The sequence below is a fragment of the Sarcophilus harrisii genome, chromosome 4 (assembly GCF_902635505.1).
Source record: "Sarcophilus harrisii chromosome 4, mSarHar1.11, whole genome shotgun sequence".
Classification (NCBI taxonomy): Eukaryota; Metazoa; Chordata; class Mammalia; order Dasyuromorphia; family Dasyuridae; genus Sarcophilus; species Sarcophilus harrisii.
Window position 1 is genome coordinate 158328105 of NC_045429.1, and position 14772 is coordinate 158342876.

Consider the following 14772-nt stretch of genomic DNA (forward strand, 5'->3'; position numbering starts at 1 on the left):
GTTTTGGGTCCTCTTGGCCAAGACACTAGAATGGTTTGCCATTTCCTTCTTCAGTTCATTTTACAGGTGAGGAAACTGAGGCAAACACGATTAAGTGACTTGTTCACAGTCACATACAGTCACATTCAGTGTCTGAATTTATGAAGATGAATCTCCCTGATTCCAAGCTCAGTGCTCTATCTACTGCACCATCAAACTGACCTGAAAAAGACATTACAGTCCATTAAATCCAATCACTTCATTTTACCAGTAAGGAAATCAGTAAGGACTAGAGAACTTAAATAATCTGTCTGAGATCACATAGGCAGTGACAGATTTTGGGCCAAGATCCTCCAACTCTAAATCTCTCACTGCATCACACTTAACCCTTCCCTAAATCTGACATTGCCTAAATCCTAGTAGAGTATAGAAACATTAATTACTTATCTCACACACATACATGACTAGCCCACCTTTTTTTTCCAAGTCAAGCATACATTTTTCTGATAAGATCCTTTATTCCAGAGATTTCAAATTCTCCCCTTGACAGGCTACTATATTCTGTGACCCAAACCACCCTGAAATGTAATTGAGAAACACTTAATAAAATAAATAAAAATGCAACACAACATAGAGCATGTTATTTTGTGGTTTTCTAAGTCAATATACAACCTGCAGGGATCCAGTTTCTATCTGAGTTTAAAACCACTGTTTTTTTGCCACTTTTAAAATTTTATTCCTAAAATGGAAAAAAAGGTTTTGCAACTGTCAATGCTGAAAAATTACCCATGCATATATTTTGTAAATAAAAAGCTATAATAAAAAAAAGAAAATTTTATTCCTTATTAGTCCCATGTTACAGACCCTTCGTGCCCATCACACATCTCTCCATATCTGTTTCAGTGATCCTTAACAGTTTCTAAATTAAAGAGGGAGTCACAATAAAAATTGTGCTTAATGATATACTTTTTTTTTGTTTTGAAATGACATTGTGCTGAAACATTGCAAAACCTCTTAAATGAAATTTAGAATCACCCTCCAAGTTTCAGTTCTAACTAGTAACATAGAAAAAGCAAAATTGAAAAAGAATGCCTTTTGTCCAGACTTTGGTACACATATAAAAAATTCATGAAGCTGGTCCTCCAATACCTTCATCTTGAATAAACACTAAAGATAGACAAGGAGAAGACCTAGAGTTAAACTGGAGAGAAAGACATGCTTAATTGCCCTTGGGAAATTACACAGAGCTTTTAGTGACTCAGGGCTTCTCTCTGAAACAAAGAACTGTCTTTTTAATATCAATATTCTTCCAGTGATGCTGTTTGGCTTTGTCATGGAAAACTAGTCTCTGTAGAATTAACAATGCCTTATGAATCAATTTAAAAGAATGCTGATTTTGCTTTCATTTCCCTTTTCTATTTGGCACAGACTTTTGACTTGAAGGCAAAAAAGTTAAAATAAAAGGTTTATTAAAATCTCCATGTTTATTTTCAAGTCTGGACCAAAGTTTCACAGTCACCAAATTTGTTGATTCTTCCCATAAACAGTATAGATATCAGCCTATCTCCCAATGGTCCATCTTTACTAACCAGTAAAAATCATTCCTTTCCAGCTCAAATTCAAAATCTGAAGCAGATTCTGCTTTTAAAAAATAATGGCTAACAATTATATGGCACTTAGTATGTGCCAGGCACTATATTAAGAGCTTTACAATTATTATTTCCTTTGATCCTCATAGTCCTGGAAGGCAGGTGGTTCATATTTGGTATGTGGATTCTTCCCTACCCTAAATTTCCCATCTCTTACTTCTATAGATATAGGATTTTCCACTTTAATAGCTCTGAGGAACTTCCCAATTACACTTTTACCCACTTGTTTTCTCTTTGATGCCCCAAATCCTGATCCTTTATTCATAACCCAGGAGATCTTCAGTAAACCTCTCCATTTATCTATACCTTGATTTTTCTCCCATAAAAACAGGCTGCTTTTACTTGTCTTCCACCTCTTTGGCCATGAGAATGTTGCCAAATTTAAGACTCTAGTTTTACATAAAGACTTATGAGGATTTTTCATGTATCTTGAATGATCATCAACTTAATGTTTACCAAGGTTTCTGAAGTCATTTTAGAAAAGTATTATCTATATACAAGACCCACAGAGTTATTCTATTAACAATCTGAAGTTCAAAGTTTATGAAGTAATGATTTTTCCTTTTTAATGTTTTGTGATAAGCACAGAATATGAAATAATGTGGATTCGCTTTATATCCTGTACAGGATATAACCAAATTTAATTAGGGTCTCATGATTGCCATGTCATTTTGTCATGCTTTTAGTGTGGCATTGCCTTAAGCAATTAGATAAACATATTTTTCTGCCCATTTAGCACAAATTGGCCCCCCAGTGGTTGCTTTGACTCCTGGTGAGAAATCAATTTCAGTTGTTCTGACAGCCCCTCAGAAGTGGAAGAGGAATGCAGAAGATACTTCTATATCCATGCACCAAATCTACCCCAATATGAAATATAATGTATCAATCTACAATAGCAAAACAAGCAAAAAGGTAAATTCAGAGTGGGGATGAAGCAATGTATAGATGTCTGCATTGCAAGCAACTCAGTTTATATTATATATACTCAATTGCTCTGTGTGTGTGTGTGTGTGTATGTGTGTGTGTAGAAAGGCATTTTGCATTTCTTAATATAATTTTTAAATTTTATGCATTGTTTCTTTTTTTAAATGTTATTCAAAAGTATGCCATATTTATTAAAAAAAAAAAAAAGGATGGGTTAAAGTGACTCCAGATTTGTCTTGCAATATAATTTCTGATTTTTTTCTCTATAGAGACTCTTTATTAGCACAGTAAGACCTTGTTAATGGAGTTATATGGAGCAATCATAGTTGGGAAGTATATGACCTATCTTCTTGTTGTATGCTCATTAGTTCATCACACTAAAGGCTATAAAATGCTGTTAAGAACCAAGAAGGGAGATTCTGATAAGAATCATACAATGCATTATTATTTGCAGCTTCTACCCAGTTCCTGAAGAATAACTGAACAATAAATGTTCCTGGCACTGTATTAAGTATTTTACAATTATTATCTCATAACAACTCAATAAGGTTATTATGACAGGATGTATTTCCATTTTATGAATGACAAAATTGAGACCTGTCCATGATCACATAACTAGTAAGCATCTCTCATCTCGTTATTGATCAGGAAAATTGAGAGTCAGAGAAATTATGTGACTTGCCTGTGGTCACAGAGTAGTAAATAAACATCTGAAGAGTGATTTGAACCCAGGCTTTCCTAAATCCAACTCTAGCTTTCTAGCTAGGATAGCATGCTCTCTTTGAATTTGACTCTAAAAATCACATTTTTGCAATTTCCTCCTTTAGTGGTACAAATTTGTAATAAATTATACCTTGGAGCTTTCCCTGTTGGAGTCAGAGACACTCTATTGTATCAGTGTGCAAGTCTATGTCCCAGGACCACTTCGAAAGACTAAGCCTTCAGAAAAGCAATGCATCACTACCTTGAAAGGTATGTAAAAAAAGAAATCTCAGCAGGTGAAGAAGGGAGTCTGACAAAAAGGAAGTTGAATTATGTGACTGCCTTATCTAAGCAAAAGCAAGGGGCAGGGTGTTATAGGAGAAAGAACAGACTGGAGCAGGGACACATAAGATTAAATCCACCTCTGATACTTAGTACAAGTCTTTCATCTTTCACATATTGTCTGTGGAACCTTGGGCAAATCATTCTATCTGCCTGTGTCTCAGTTTGCTCATCTGTAAAATGTGGAGATTGGACTACATAGCTCCTAGAATAGCTTCCATTTCTGTAAATGGGATCCTATGATCCTTTGAGAGGCAAAAATGATAATTATCTGGAACATAACAACCATTATTCTTTGCTTTAGTTACTATCTAATCTAAAAGGGTGTTTTCAAGTAGAAAACAGATAGTGATAGGAAATGAATCTCTGGTTTTATGGGTATAGGGAACTCCCTGGTGAAGAAACTCCTGCCACCAGTTCAGAGCATCAGCATCTTTTCTACAATTTAAGAGTCTTAGCAAATTGAGTAGAGCAATCACAAAATGATGTGATCCATTTCCCACATTACCCAAGACTCTTTGCACTTATTCCCTGAATCTCTCACTGACAGATGACTGTCCTAACCTGTTCCTCTAAGCCAAAGGAAGAGTCATGATGCTTTTTATCCGGGCTTCTTTCCAAATGACCCTCTAGGCAACATCTCTGTCTGGCAGTATAATATTCCCCTGACATCTCAGAACTTTATGGGTTTGTCTGAATCTGTTTCTTTCACTAAAGCTTCTTACTCTTGATCACATTTTCAGGTTTCTCTCAAAAAGACTTACCATTAATTTTAAAATGTTTGGTAACTTCTCTGTTGCTTGACCTCCCCCATTTTTCTTCCTCCAGCCTCCTAGTTCCATTGGTTTTTCTAGATCTTTGGTTCACAGTCTTAGGAACAAGAGCTGAACCAATCCTTGGAGGCCAGGTAGTCCAATGCCTTCATTTTTTAAATGAGGAAAGTGAGGCAAAAAGCAATTAAATGACTTGTTCAAAGACACCCAGGTACTAAATGGAAGGATTTTAATTCAAATTAAAATCTTATAGGATCATATAGGATACTATATTTAAAGCTGGGAGAGACCACAAAAGCCAGGTGTCCATTCTCTTCATTTTACAGATGAGGATACTGGGACACTGAAAGATTTAATAACTTGTCCAGAGCAGGAGAGTCAAGACTTGGACTTATGTTCTCTGGTTTTAAATCCAACACTATATCACATTATCTTCCTTTGGATTGAGGCAAATGTTTTTGAAAAATATGCACTATATTTCCTTAACTATTTCTCCCCTCATATATTCTACATTACCTGCTATATAAAAATAAATTAATAATAGCATTCTCTATACATAAATTCTTTCCCTCTCCCCTACTTTTCAGCTACATATAATACTGTCATAGGTGATTCCTTGGGATTTAATAATGGAAATGATACTATGGAAAACATATAAAGTATTTATTATGTGTAGAACACTACTAGTAATTAAGAGGCATAGAACACTTAGATCTGACTTGGTTCCTGCCCTGAAGGAGCTTGTTACTACATTAGGGGATAGACAATAATACCAATAACTTAGTATTCAACATTATATGATCATTGAATTAGGAATTACAAACCAAAGGGATCAGAAAGGGCTTTCTGTATGAAGTGGCATTGGATGTCATTCAGTATCAAAGTAGTTGGTAGAATAAGTGCTAAGGAACACTTTTCATATAAAACAAAATGTTTGGGGAAAATAAAAGGTTAAATTAAAAGCACAGCAAAGAATGTTTAGTATCTGGCCACTGGAAATTGTGGGGGCAGGAGGAAGCAACTCATTAATCACTTCTTCTTAATTACTCTCTTTTCTTCTTTCTTTCTTGCCTCTCCCTGACTAAGTTATGATTACCAGGTTGTATGAAACTTTAAATTCATCTATGAGAGATACTGGAACAATAGATGTTATAAGTGCTGCAGCATATACCTGGTCCTTCTTCCTTAATCTGAGGGTTATTAAGCCCCCAAATGGAAACCTGAAAGGAAAGAAAAAACTGCTTTAATCACATTAAAATTCATCCCACCACCTCTCTAATCTCTCAAATTCACTGATTTAAGGAAGTGCTTAAATCCTTTTTTGCTATATTCCCAGAGTCATAAGACCCATAGGTGAAGACAATTCCCCATCCCATCTAAATTTCAAAGTAAGATATACTATGAAGAAAAAGGAAGGAACATATGCTAGAACCTTCTGTTACAGAAACTTCATGGCATCTTTCTGAAAAGTTTCTGAAAAGGATGCTATATCATCTGTCAGATTGTTGTTATTGTGTTCAATTATTTCAATCATGTTCAATTCTTCATGACCTCATTTAGAATTTTCTTGAGAGTGATTTGCCATTTCCTTCTTCAGCTCATTTGACAGATGAGGAAACTGAGGCAAACAGTTTAAATGACCTGCCCAGAGTCACGCAGCTAATAAGTGTCTGAGATGGGATTTAAACTGACTAATCATTCTATTCGGGTCGGGCTCTCTGACCACTGCACCAACATGCCCAGTTCCTTAATCAATCCTCAAATGACATCAATTCAAGACAAACTTGTATACTCCAGACTAATATAGGAAGAGTAATTATGTAACTTCAGGTATTATTTATAGCTTAGCCCTTTGTCCATTATATTAGAGATGGTAAGCTGTTTATTATGTCTTTCAGAAGTCTTTGAGTCCTAGAATATTTGTAATCCTCTTTTGTGTTACTTTTTAAAATATAGTAATAACCTTCCTGGGCCTTGAATCCTTCATAATTAAGTATGATTGGATTAGATATCTCCTACCTGTTTAACTCTAAAATTAACAGATAAATTAATAGATAGATAAATAGAGCAAAAATTTATTAAGTGCTTTCTATATTCCAGATTTTCTACTGGGTGGCCAGGATATAAAAACAAGCTGGCAAGGCAGCCTCTGCCCTCAAAAAGCTTATAGTCTAATTGGAAAAAGAAGACATAGAAGGAACCCAGACAGAGTGGGAACAGATGTACCCATGAGTTGGCATGGCATGGAACAGGCTAAGAAATGGTATAGAGTTGCACCACAATAGTTTATTACAGTTTTAAAATACTTTTATATACATTTTGTCACTTAAGTCTCACAAAGTGAAGAAACTGAGGCTCAAGTCCATCAGTTCCTCCAGTTCCAAATCCAGTGCTCTCTCCTTCATATCAGAACTAAAACTCAGGGATTCAGATTCCCAATTCACTTTTCTTTCTATTCTACCTCCACTTTTAATTTTTTTTCCTTTTTTTCTTGACAGATAAAACTTCAGAGTTGAAAGTAAGAATCATCCTTTTTTATGTTTTGCCCATTTTTGTTACAGCCTTTATTTTTTCAGTAATAGGCTACTCCACGTACAGATACATACATATTGGCAAGGAGAAACAACCAACCAATTTGGTAAGTTCCTAACATCCAACAAAACCAAATATAATGGCAATCTCTTTGTCAAGAGTTTGGCATTGTGGGTAGAGAGCTTACTTTAGAGCCAGGAAGACTTGAGTTTAAGTCCCATCCCTGACAGCAGGATAACAACAATTATAGATTGGCCCATAATTTATAGATTTTCTTTATAAGTAACTCACAGGGGCATTGACATGGATAGTCGAAAGTTAACTAAAATTCATAATTTTTTTGGTAATTTTCATTGTCATTATAAGACAAGGAAGGAATGTATAATTATTTAGTTAAAATGAGGAAAAAGACCACATTGGCTAAGTGATGAATGAGCACCCTTCCTCTTTAAAAGTCTGCTTCCTTCCTCAAGATTTTGAGGAAGAATAATGGATTAATATTAGTAAAAAGTTCTAGGGTCCTCTGATCATAGTTTTGAATAAATAGAAAGCAATGCTCTTCTTTCTTTGCTAAATATTGTTTGTATATTCATTGATCCACAAAAACAAGTCATGCTTGTGGCTATGTGGCTAGAACCACATAAGATTATGGTTCTAGATGCATTGAATCAGCTGAAGTAAATGTTGATGAGATTTCCTCCTGGTTTGGTCATATTATGTGACATTTCATATAGGCTATTTCTAAGAAAGCCTGGAACTTTTGATCTGAATGACAGTATTTTGAGGTATCTTTTGTTCAGGTCATGATTACATTTGCCAAAGCTGAGAAACAATTGATCTTAAAAAAAAAAAAAGAGAGAGAGAATTTAATGAAACTAAGGTTTCTTTTAAATAAATGTCTATTTAAAAATTTTTAAAGGTGGTGGTTATTGTTTTCTTAATTTCTGGTCCTCTTTTTCCAGGTATTGATTTATGGAACTGGATTTGACCAAAGACTTTTTGCACCTGCTGAAAAAATAGTAGTTAACTTTATTACCCTCAGTATTGTAGAAGATTCTAAAACTTCCTCAAAGGATCTGAGTTTAATGGAAAAAGTCAGTGACATTTCTGACTTGAGCACTGCTGAAAATATGGAGGATAAGAGCCATCAAGAGGAACTAGAAGTGAAGCACTTGGGTTATGCTTCAAAGGCGATGGACATTTTTTGTGACAATAATGAAACTTTACACTGCCTTTCTCCAGTTCAACACAGATTACTTTGTACTGCAAGAACAAAGACTGAAGCAATCATAGAATATGAATTTGATGTGAGACCTAGTGACATTGGTACAGAATATCAGGATCAGGAGATTAATTTACAAGAAGGAATAGCCTTTCAGGGCAAATTAATGCTTGAATCAGAGAATACATTAGCAAATTTTGACCAGGAGGCATACAATCCACAGCAAAGAAATCTTCAACAGGAAACACAGGAAGACACAGAGACAAAGAAGAAACAAAAGGAAGAAGAATCAAGGACATTAGTAGACTGGGATCCCCAAACAGGGAGACTACATATACCATCTCTATCTGATTGTGAACATATTGTAGATGAGAAAAGAGGACATTCTGAATGTGATGAGTATCCAGATAAGGGACTTTTGTCAAAACTTTATGATACACAAGTGCCCAGCAAATCCCCTCCAGGAAATGAAACCTATCTTGTGCAATTCATGGAGGAATGGGGACTACACATACAAATGGAAGACTAGCTTTAGAAACTTAGTTTATTTGTTTTGTTGACATTTTTTCAAGGCATATACCGACAAACAGATGAGTTCAACTACACTAAAATCACTTGAAAAAAAAAGAGTTTTTATAAACAGATTTTAAAATTTTAATATTTTCTTTCCCCGATTACATATAAAAACAATTTTAACCTTTTTTCTTTTTCTTTCTTTCTTTTTCTATTTTTTACAATTTTGAATTCCAAATTTTCTCCCATCCTACCTCACTGATAAGGCAAGCATTTTGTTAAAGGTTATGTATATGTAGTCTTGCAAATATATTTTATTCATTTGGTATTAATGTTTGCTAAAATGCGCAATTCATGGAGGCACCAATTCTTTGAGTACCTATCAGATGCATGGGTCATAAGGATCATCCTAAAGTTCTTTGTATTATTAATGAAGTTATTTAATAACAATATCAATAATAATTCATATCTCCATCTCATTGAAAGGGTTCCTTTTTTTACAGGAGCCTTTGCTCTGAGGTAGATTTTGTTGTACAAGTATTACTGTCCTCAATTTCAAATTGAATTTAGAGAATTAATTCTAGGAGAGATTTCTAAACTATATACACCAATTAGTGACAGATGAATTGTAGGAAACATTCTCATCTCACTGTCTCAATGCTCTGTCATGAACAGCTCAAGTTTTCCTTCTGGCTGTGTAAATAGGTCACCTCCATTCAACATTTGTAATTAGGACCATAAAATGTTCATTAACAGTCTAACACTGACTTTTGAATCTTTTAAACATCACACTAAATTGGACGTTTACTTATAAGAATAATACCTTCTACTTGGATAGCCCCTCACAATTTGTAAAAATATTTTATCTCAATTAATTTATTCCTGGAATATAAAGAAGTTCATGAAATTCTATTATTATTCTTTCCAATTCAGAATATTTTAGATAGTTAATAAATACTATACTTTTGTTGCAATTCATCAATTCCAGTGTGCAAAATAAGGTCAAATCCTGTGCTAAATATTATCATATTTATTTCTGAAGTTGTGTTTGGGAAAAACATTTGCCGCTAAACTACTCTGGGAATTGAGTTGTGATGTTACAGTTGTGATATTAAGTGCTTGATTTATGCTGGGATCACTCCAAAAAACATCAGCTCTTTGAAGGGGGAAGAGAGAATCTGTCTTGGATTTTATTTTGGTATCCTCAGCATCTACACAATGACTTGCACATAATAAGTGTTTGATACATGCTTGTTGAAATGAAGTATACAGTACTTTTGCAAATAAATCACATATCAAGCAAAACTAACATAATAGTGATGATTTTCTACTTTAAAACTGAATCCTTTATGACATAAAACAATAACTTTCAGATATATCAAGAAACTTCCAACAAATGACAAATTATATCTCTAGAAAATAAAGAGGCTGAAGGCAATACATTGGCAGGTGAGTGTAGAGGGTTCAAATTTAACTTCCAATAACATGTTGAGGTTGATCAAGCCTTTTTCATTAGAAGCCAGGACCATTGCCACAATAGGGGAAACTCTACACACTCTTTTGGCCCCTCACTACTTAGTTATTATCTACTTGCAAGGTAATGAGGAAGACTACCCAGCAATTTGAAGGTTCTGCAGTGTTACTCTATCATTTCTGGAATGGCAGCATCCACTTTGTTTCCTCAGATTGCTGCCTCAGAATTCTTGTGCTGAATCAATAGAGGGAAAATGGACATCTAGTGCCCTCCAGCTGACATAACAATAATTTGGGACTATTTGCTGTTTAACTGATGGCTCAAACAGACAGTGATATTAGTTGAGAGAGGGAAACAGAAAAATCTCATTCCCAGAGCCCCATTATATACATATATTACTTACATACATACAAAGATCTCTATACAACTCTCCACTGAGTTAATTAGGATGTCCAACAACTTCATTCAGTCTTAAAGCACCTGATCATAACAAAGAAGCAGGAAAAAAAATTGCTATCAACTTCTTTTCTCTGTGACAAAAGTTTCCTCCTCAGATCTTTATATGAGAAAAAAGAACTTTTAAAAAATATATGGGATTAGAATGATAGATGAGGTATGGTGCCCTGAGGAAGGAATAAAAGACAAAAGATCTTCAGCTCTGTCCTGTCCAATTTAGTGCTACTGAGTACATAGTGTTTGCATTGTGGCCCAGCCCTTAGTACAGTGTAAAAATAGTAGACCCTTAATAAATGCTGGATATCTAAATGCCTCCTTGAGGATTATAAGATGTTTTGCATGTCTGTCACTAGTTGCTAGGGACATCATGGGAGCTGAAGGGAACTTAGCCCAACCTAAACATCAGGGAACTTGATAGAATTGTTGACCTTTTTTGCCTTGCATTCTTACTGTTTTAACAAAAGTTCCCATTACCCTTTAAAAGTTGTAGACTTTGCCCTTAATTCCTTCCACTATAGCAGATATATCCCCATGTCTTAGATTATCTTGACTCCATTTTGTTCCACATCTATGAATGTTCACAACCACACATTTCAAGTCACTAGTTATTCAGCGAAGTATAATCTAGGATACACTGATGATCCCCAATGAGCTCCCAATGTCTCATGAAATTGTCCTTCATGGTATTAAGCTTAAAATATTATGCACACCACAAATTGGTTTCTAAAATTTATTTTTGTTCAGTCATTTCAGTCATATCTGATTCTTGTGACACCATTTTGGGATTTTATTGGGAAAGATATTAAAATAGTTTGCCATTTCCTTCTTCCACTTGACAGATGAGGAAACTGAGGCAAACAGAGTTAAGCGACTTGCCCAGGATCACAGAGCTAGAAAGTGTCTGAGACCAGATTTGAATTCAGGAAGATGAGTATTCCTGACTCTAGGCCTGGCACTTTGTCAACTGTGCCACCTAGTTGCCTGTGGCATTTATTTACAATTTTTAAATATCTACCATTTAATTTGATTTTCATCTTAACTAGTCCTGCATGCTATAAGCATTCATAATAGTAGTAGTGGTAACTGCTAACTAAAGTATCAAAACCTGATCCACAGACTTCTATGATCTTTGAATATGGCCCATAGATCAAAATAGTTTCAAGACATATAGTTTTAGATAATTTCATCAAGCAGTAAACACACTCTCTTCCTTTAAAACATTTTTATTTGAGATATATTGAGAACTCAAGATATTCTAAGAATAGAATGTTGAACAGCCAAAAGTCAACAAAAAGACACAGGCATGGGAAAAAAATTGTACTCTATTTACTGAAGGAAAAGACATGTAGACCAATGTAGTTGGATTGGAAAACAGGATTGTGTTAAGGACGTCCCCAAAAAAACTATAATAAAATTTAGGGTGTTTTCCCCCAAAAAAACTAATAAAATATTTCTGTGACTTTTTTTCCATAACAGTCCTATGAGTAGGTAATAAAATATTATTATCCCCATTTTTATAGGTGAGGAAGTCGAGGTTCAGAAAGTTTAATTGACTTGCCCAGGTTGACCCAGCTCTAAAGTAGAGGAAGCCAGAATTCACACCCCACGTCCCCTATTTCCAAATGCAGTATGTTTTCTACTCACTGACTTCCCTTCTGTCTGTACTTTAGAGTCGCAGATCAATAGCATCTGGTAGTATGGCATATTTAGTAACTTTTTAATATTAGTGAAACAACATTTCAATTGTATCCTTTTCTTGACATTCTGAACATATTACTGTAATAAAAAATATGAATATATCATGGACACAAATTTTCAAGCAAATAATTTCTCTTAAAAGATATATGTACCATTCATTAGTGAGCACTCAAGTATCAATATAGCACAGAGGGGTCACCTATAATTTATATACTATATTACTCTTTCTGCTATAACCTATCCCAGAAACTCCATACACTTTGTTCTCCCAATATAGAGATTCAAGGAATGTTTTTTTAGGCTTTGGTTCAAATGGAAATTGAAATAGTAAAAAAAAAAAATAGAAATAGTATCCACTAACTGGCCTACAATGATAGTTTTTTTTCTAAATCTATTTTCATGTTAGATTTTTTTTTCTCTTTCAAAATCTCTAAATAACCATAAATATGTTTAACAGTTGGAGGACAGAGGAACAAACTATGGTATTTTAATGTGGTTTTGTTAGTGTAGGGAATTCCTACTGTGAAATTTTCTTCCATCAGTACAAATAAGAGATTTACTTGAAATATTAATAGGTTAAGTGGTTTATCCAGAGTAAGAGCCATTTTATATATCAGAAGCAGGTCCTTGAATTCAGGCCTTTCTGACTTAATGGATGGAATTCTAGTTATTATGACAAACTGCCTTTCAATGAAACATTATGATGCTATATAATAATATTAAATGTGAAGCTGTGAAGGAAATATTTATATGCCTGCATGAGCTGATGCAAAGCGAAATCAACAAAACCAGAACTAAATACACATTTACATGTGTGTGAATGAATTGGAATGTCTGTGTATATGTGTGTATTGGAGGACATATGTAAATGGAAAGAAAGGGAAAACATAGCTAAAGGTGGCAGAATTTCAGGCAGATTTGAAAGGAGACATAGCATAACATTTTGATTTCCTATGTGTGTTTTGCTAATTTATTGCTTCTAGCCTCTTAATCAAGAATTTTGTGTGTTTGAACCCTGTTTTATATTTGTTTGCTACTGTTGACAATGACAAAATTTGTAATAAAAAAAAGTAAATTTCTTAATGACTTCCATATCTCATGAGTTCCACAGAGGTAAACTATCATACTGCTCTACTGGCAATTGTTTGAGTGATATGGCCTTTTTCATTAATGCTTTTGAGACTGAAAATGACTATCAAACTGATAATTAATTTTTTTAAGTGACAACAAAGGAAAAAATTAGAAGGCAATGATACAGGCAAAAAATGGTTATTGTCAACATCCCAGTGTCACAAGCAAAATAAATGTCTGACTATTTAAAGAGAGGACAATTGTAGCTGCAGCCTGGTACAGTGAACAGGATGTAGGGACCTGCACAATCATATGGGATGAAAATAAATGCAGAAAGAAAATGTGTTTGCACAGCCCCCAATCAGTGGCAACCAAGCCCACATGTTTAACTCTGATGAGAGCATTAAATAGAATACTTGATTGCTATGACTGGACACACCTGTGTCATAATTCAAACTTAACCTTCCACCCACAATATCATTTGAGATGCAGATACTTTTTGCACAATGCTTTTGGAAGAACTTGGTTTCATCATTTCATTGGGAGTTTCTCTCTCCAATCTTATATCTCCAGTAGCTTCTCAAAGACCATTGGTAGTAAAAAGCTTCTGCCTAAAGGCATAATAAATCTTCCTGTGCTAGTTGGTCTCACCCAATATAGATCAATTTGAAGATGCAGGATTTCAGATCCAGACTGAATGAAAGGGATAGTTATACTATGAAGAATTTTTCCATATATTTTTTTCCAGTTACAAAGTGAACCTGTAACATATTAAAAGTGATACTTTGTTGCTACATAAAGGCCTTTTGGAAAGCTTTTATGAAACTGTCTCAAATCTCAAAGTTGGTATTGGAAGGCAGTTTTTCTAAGAAATATTTAAGATTCTTTTTTTGCCTTTCCATATAGGACCTTGACATTTCTCTTACTACTATTGAAATAACTCCAATCTAATATTATATAGTGGTTCACTGTAGATAATAACCAGACACACTTAGAGAGTCAACTCAATTAGGCATCCCTATAGTGCCAGCTTGGATCAGAAGTTGTTGATTTGATTTGCGTCAGCAGAATTTTGTGATATTAAGGAGTGCTTCAATCACAACAAAATTATAAAGGGTGTGACTGTATTTTATGTTAAGCCTTCAGAATTATCCTCCAAAAGACCCTTGTTTTCTATCTCAATAAAGGCTGACAATGTTTTCATTCTCTTTTAATGATTTTATTGACTGATTATTCTGGCAGTTGAATTTCATTCATGGCATTCCATTGAAGTTGGCTGAGGTTTGGTGGCATAAACTTTCCACTAAGCTACTATCTTTCTACTTTGCTCAAGTCTCTCTTTAGAAAGACTTTTTTGTTCCTTTCTTTCCACAGATCATGCAGTCAGCTGGAGTGTTGTCCCAGAAGCTGGATCCTTCTCTATTGTTGACCAGCCTA

At 34.5% G+C, this 14772-nt stretch overlaps 1 protein-coding gene across 1 annotated transcript in view; it reads left to right on the top strand.

Moving 5' to 3' along the window:
• Window positions 1-8803, top strand: part of IL20RA (interleukin 20 receptor subunit alpha) — a 52631-nt gene extending 43828 nt beyond the window's left edge. Inside the window, exons 4-7 of the mRNA XM_012549355.3 lie at window positions 2365-2540; window positions 3380-3524; window positions 6868-7007; window positions 7864-8803. Coding sequence (XP_012404809.2) covers window positions 2365-2540; window positions 3380-3524; window positions 6868-7007; window positions 7864-8652 — 1250 coding nt within the window. The 3' untranslated portion in view covers window positions 8653-8803. The remainder of the gene's footprint in view (window positions 1-2364; window positions 2541-3379; window positions 3525-6867; window positions 7008-7863) is intronic.
• Window positions 8804-14772: the final 5969 nt, after the last annotated feature.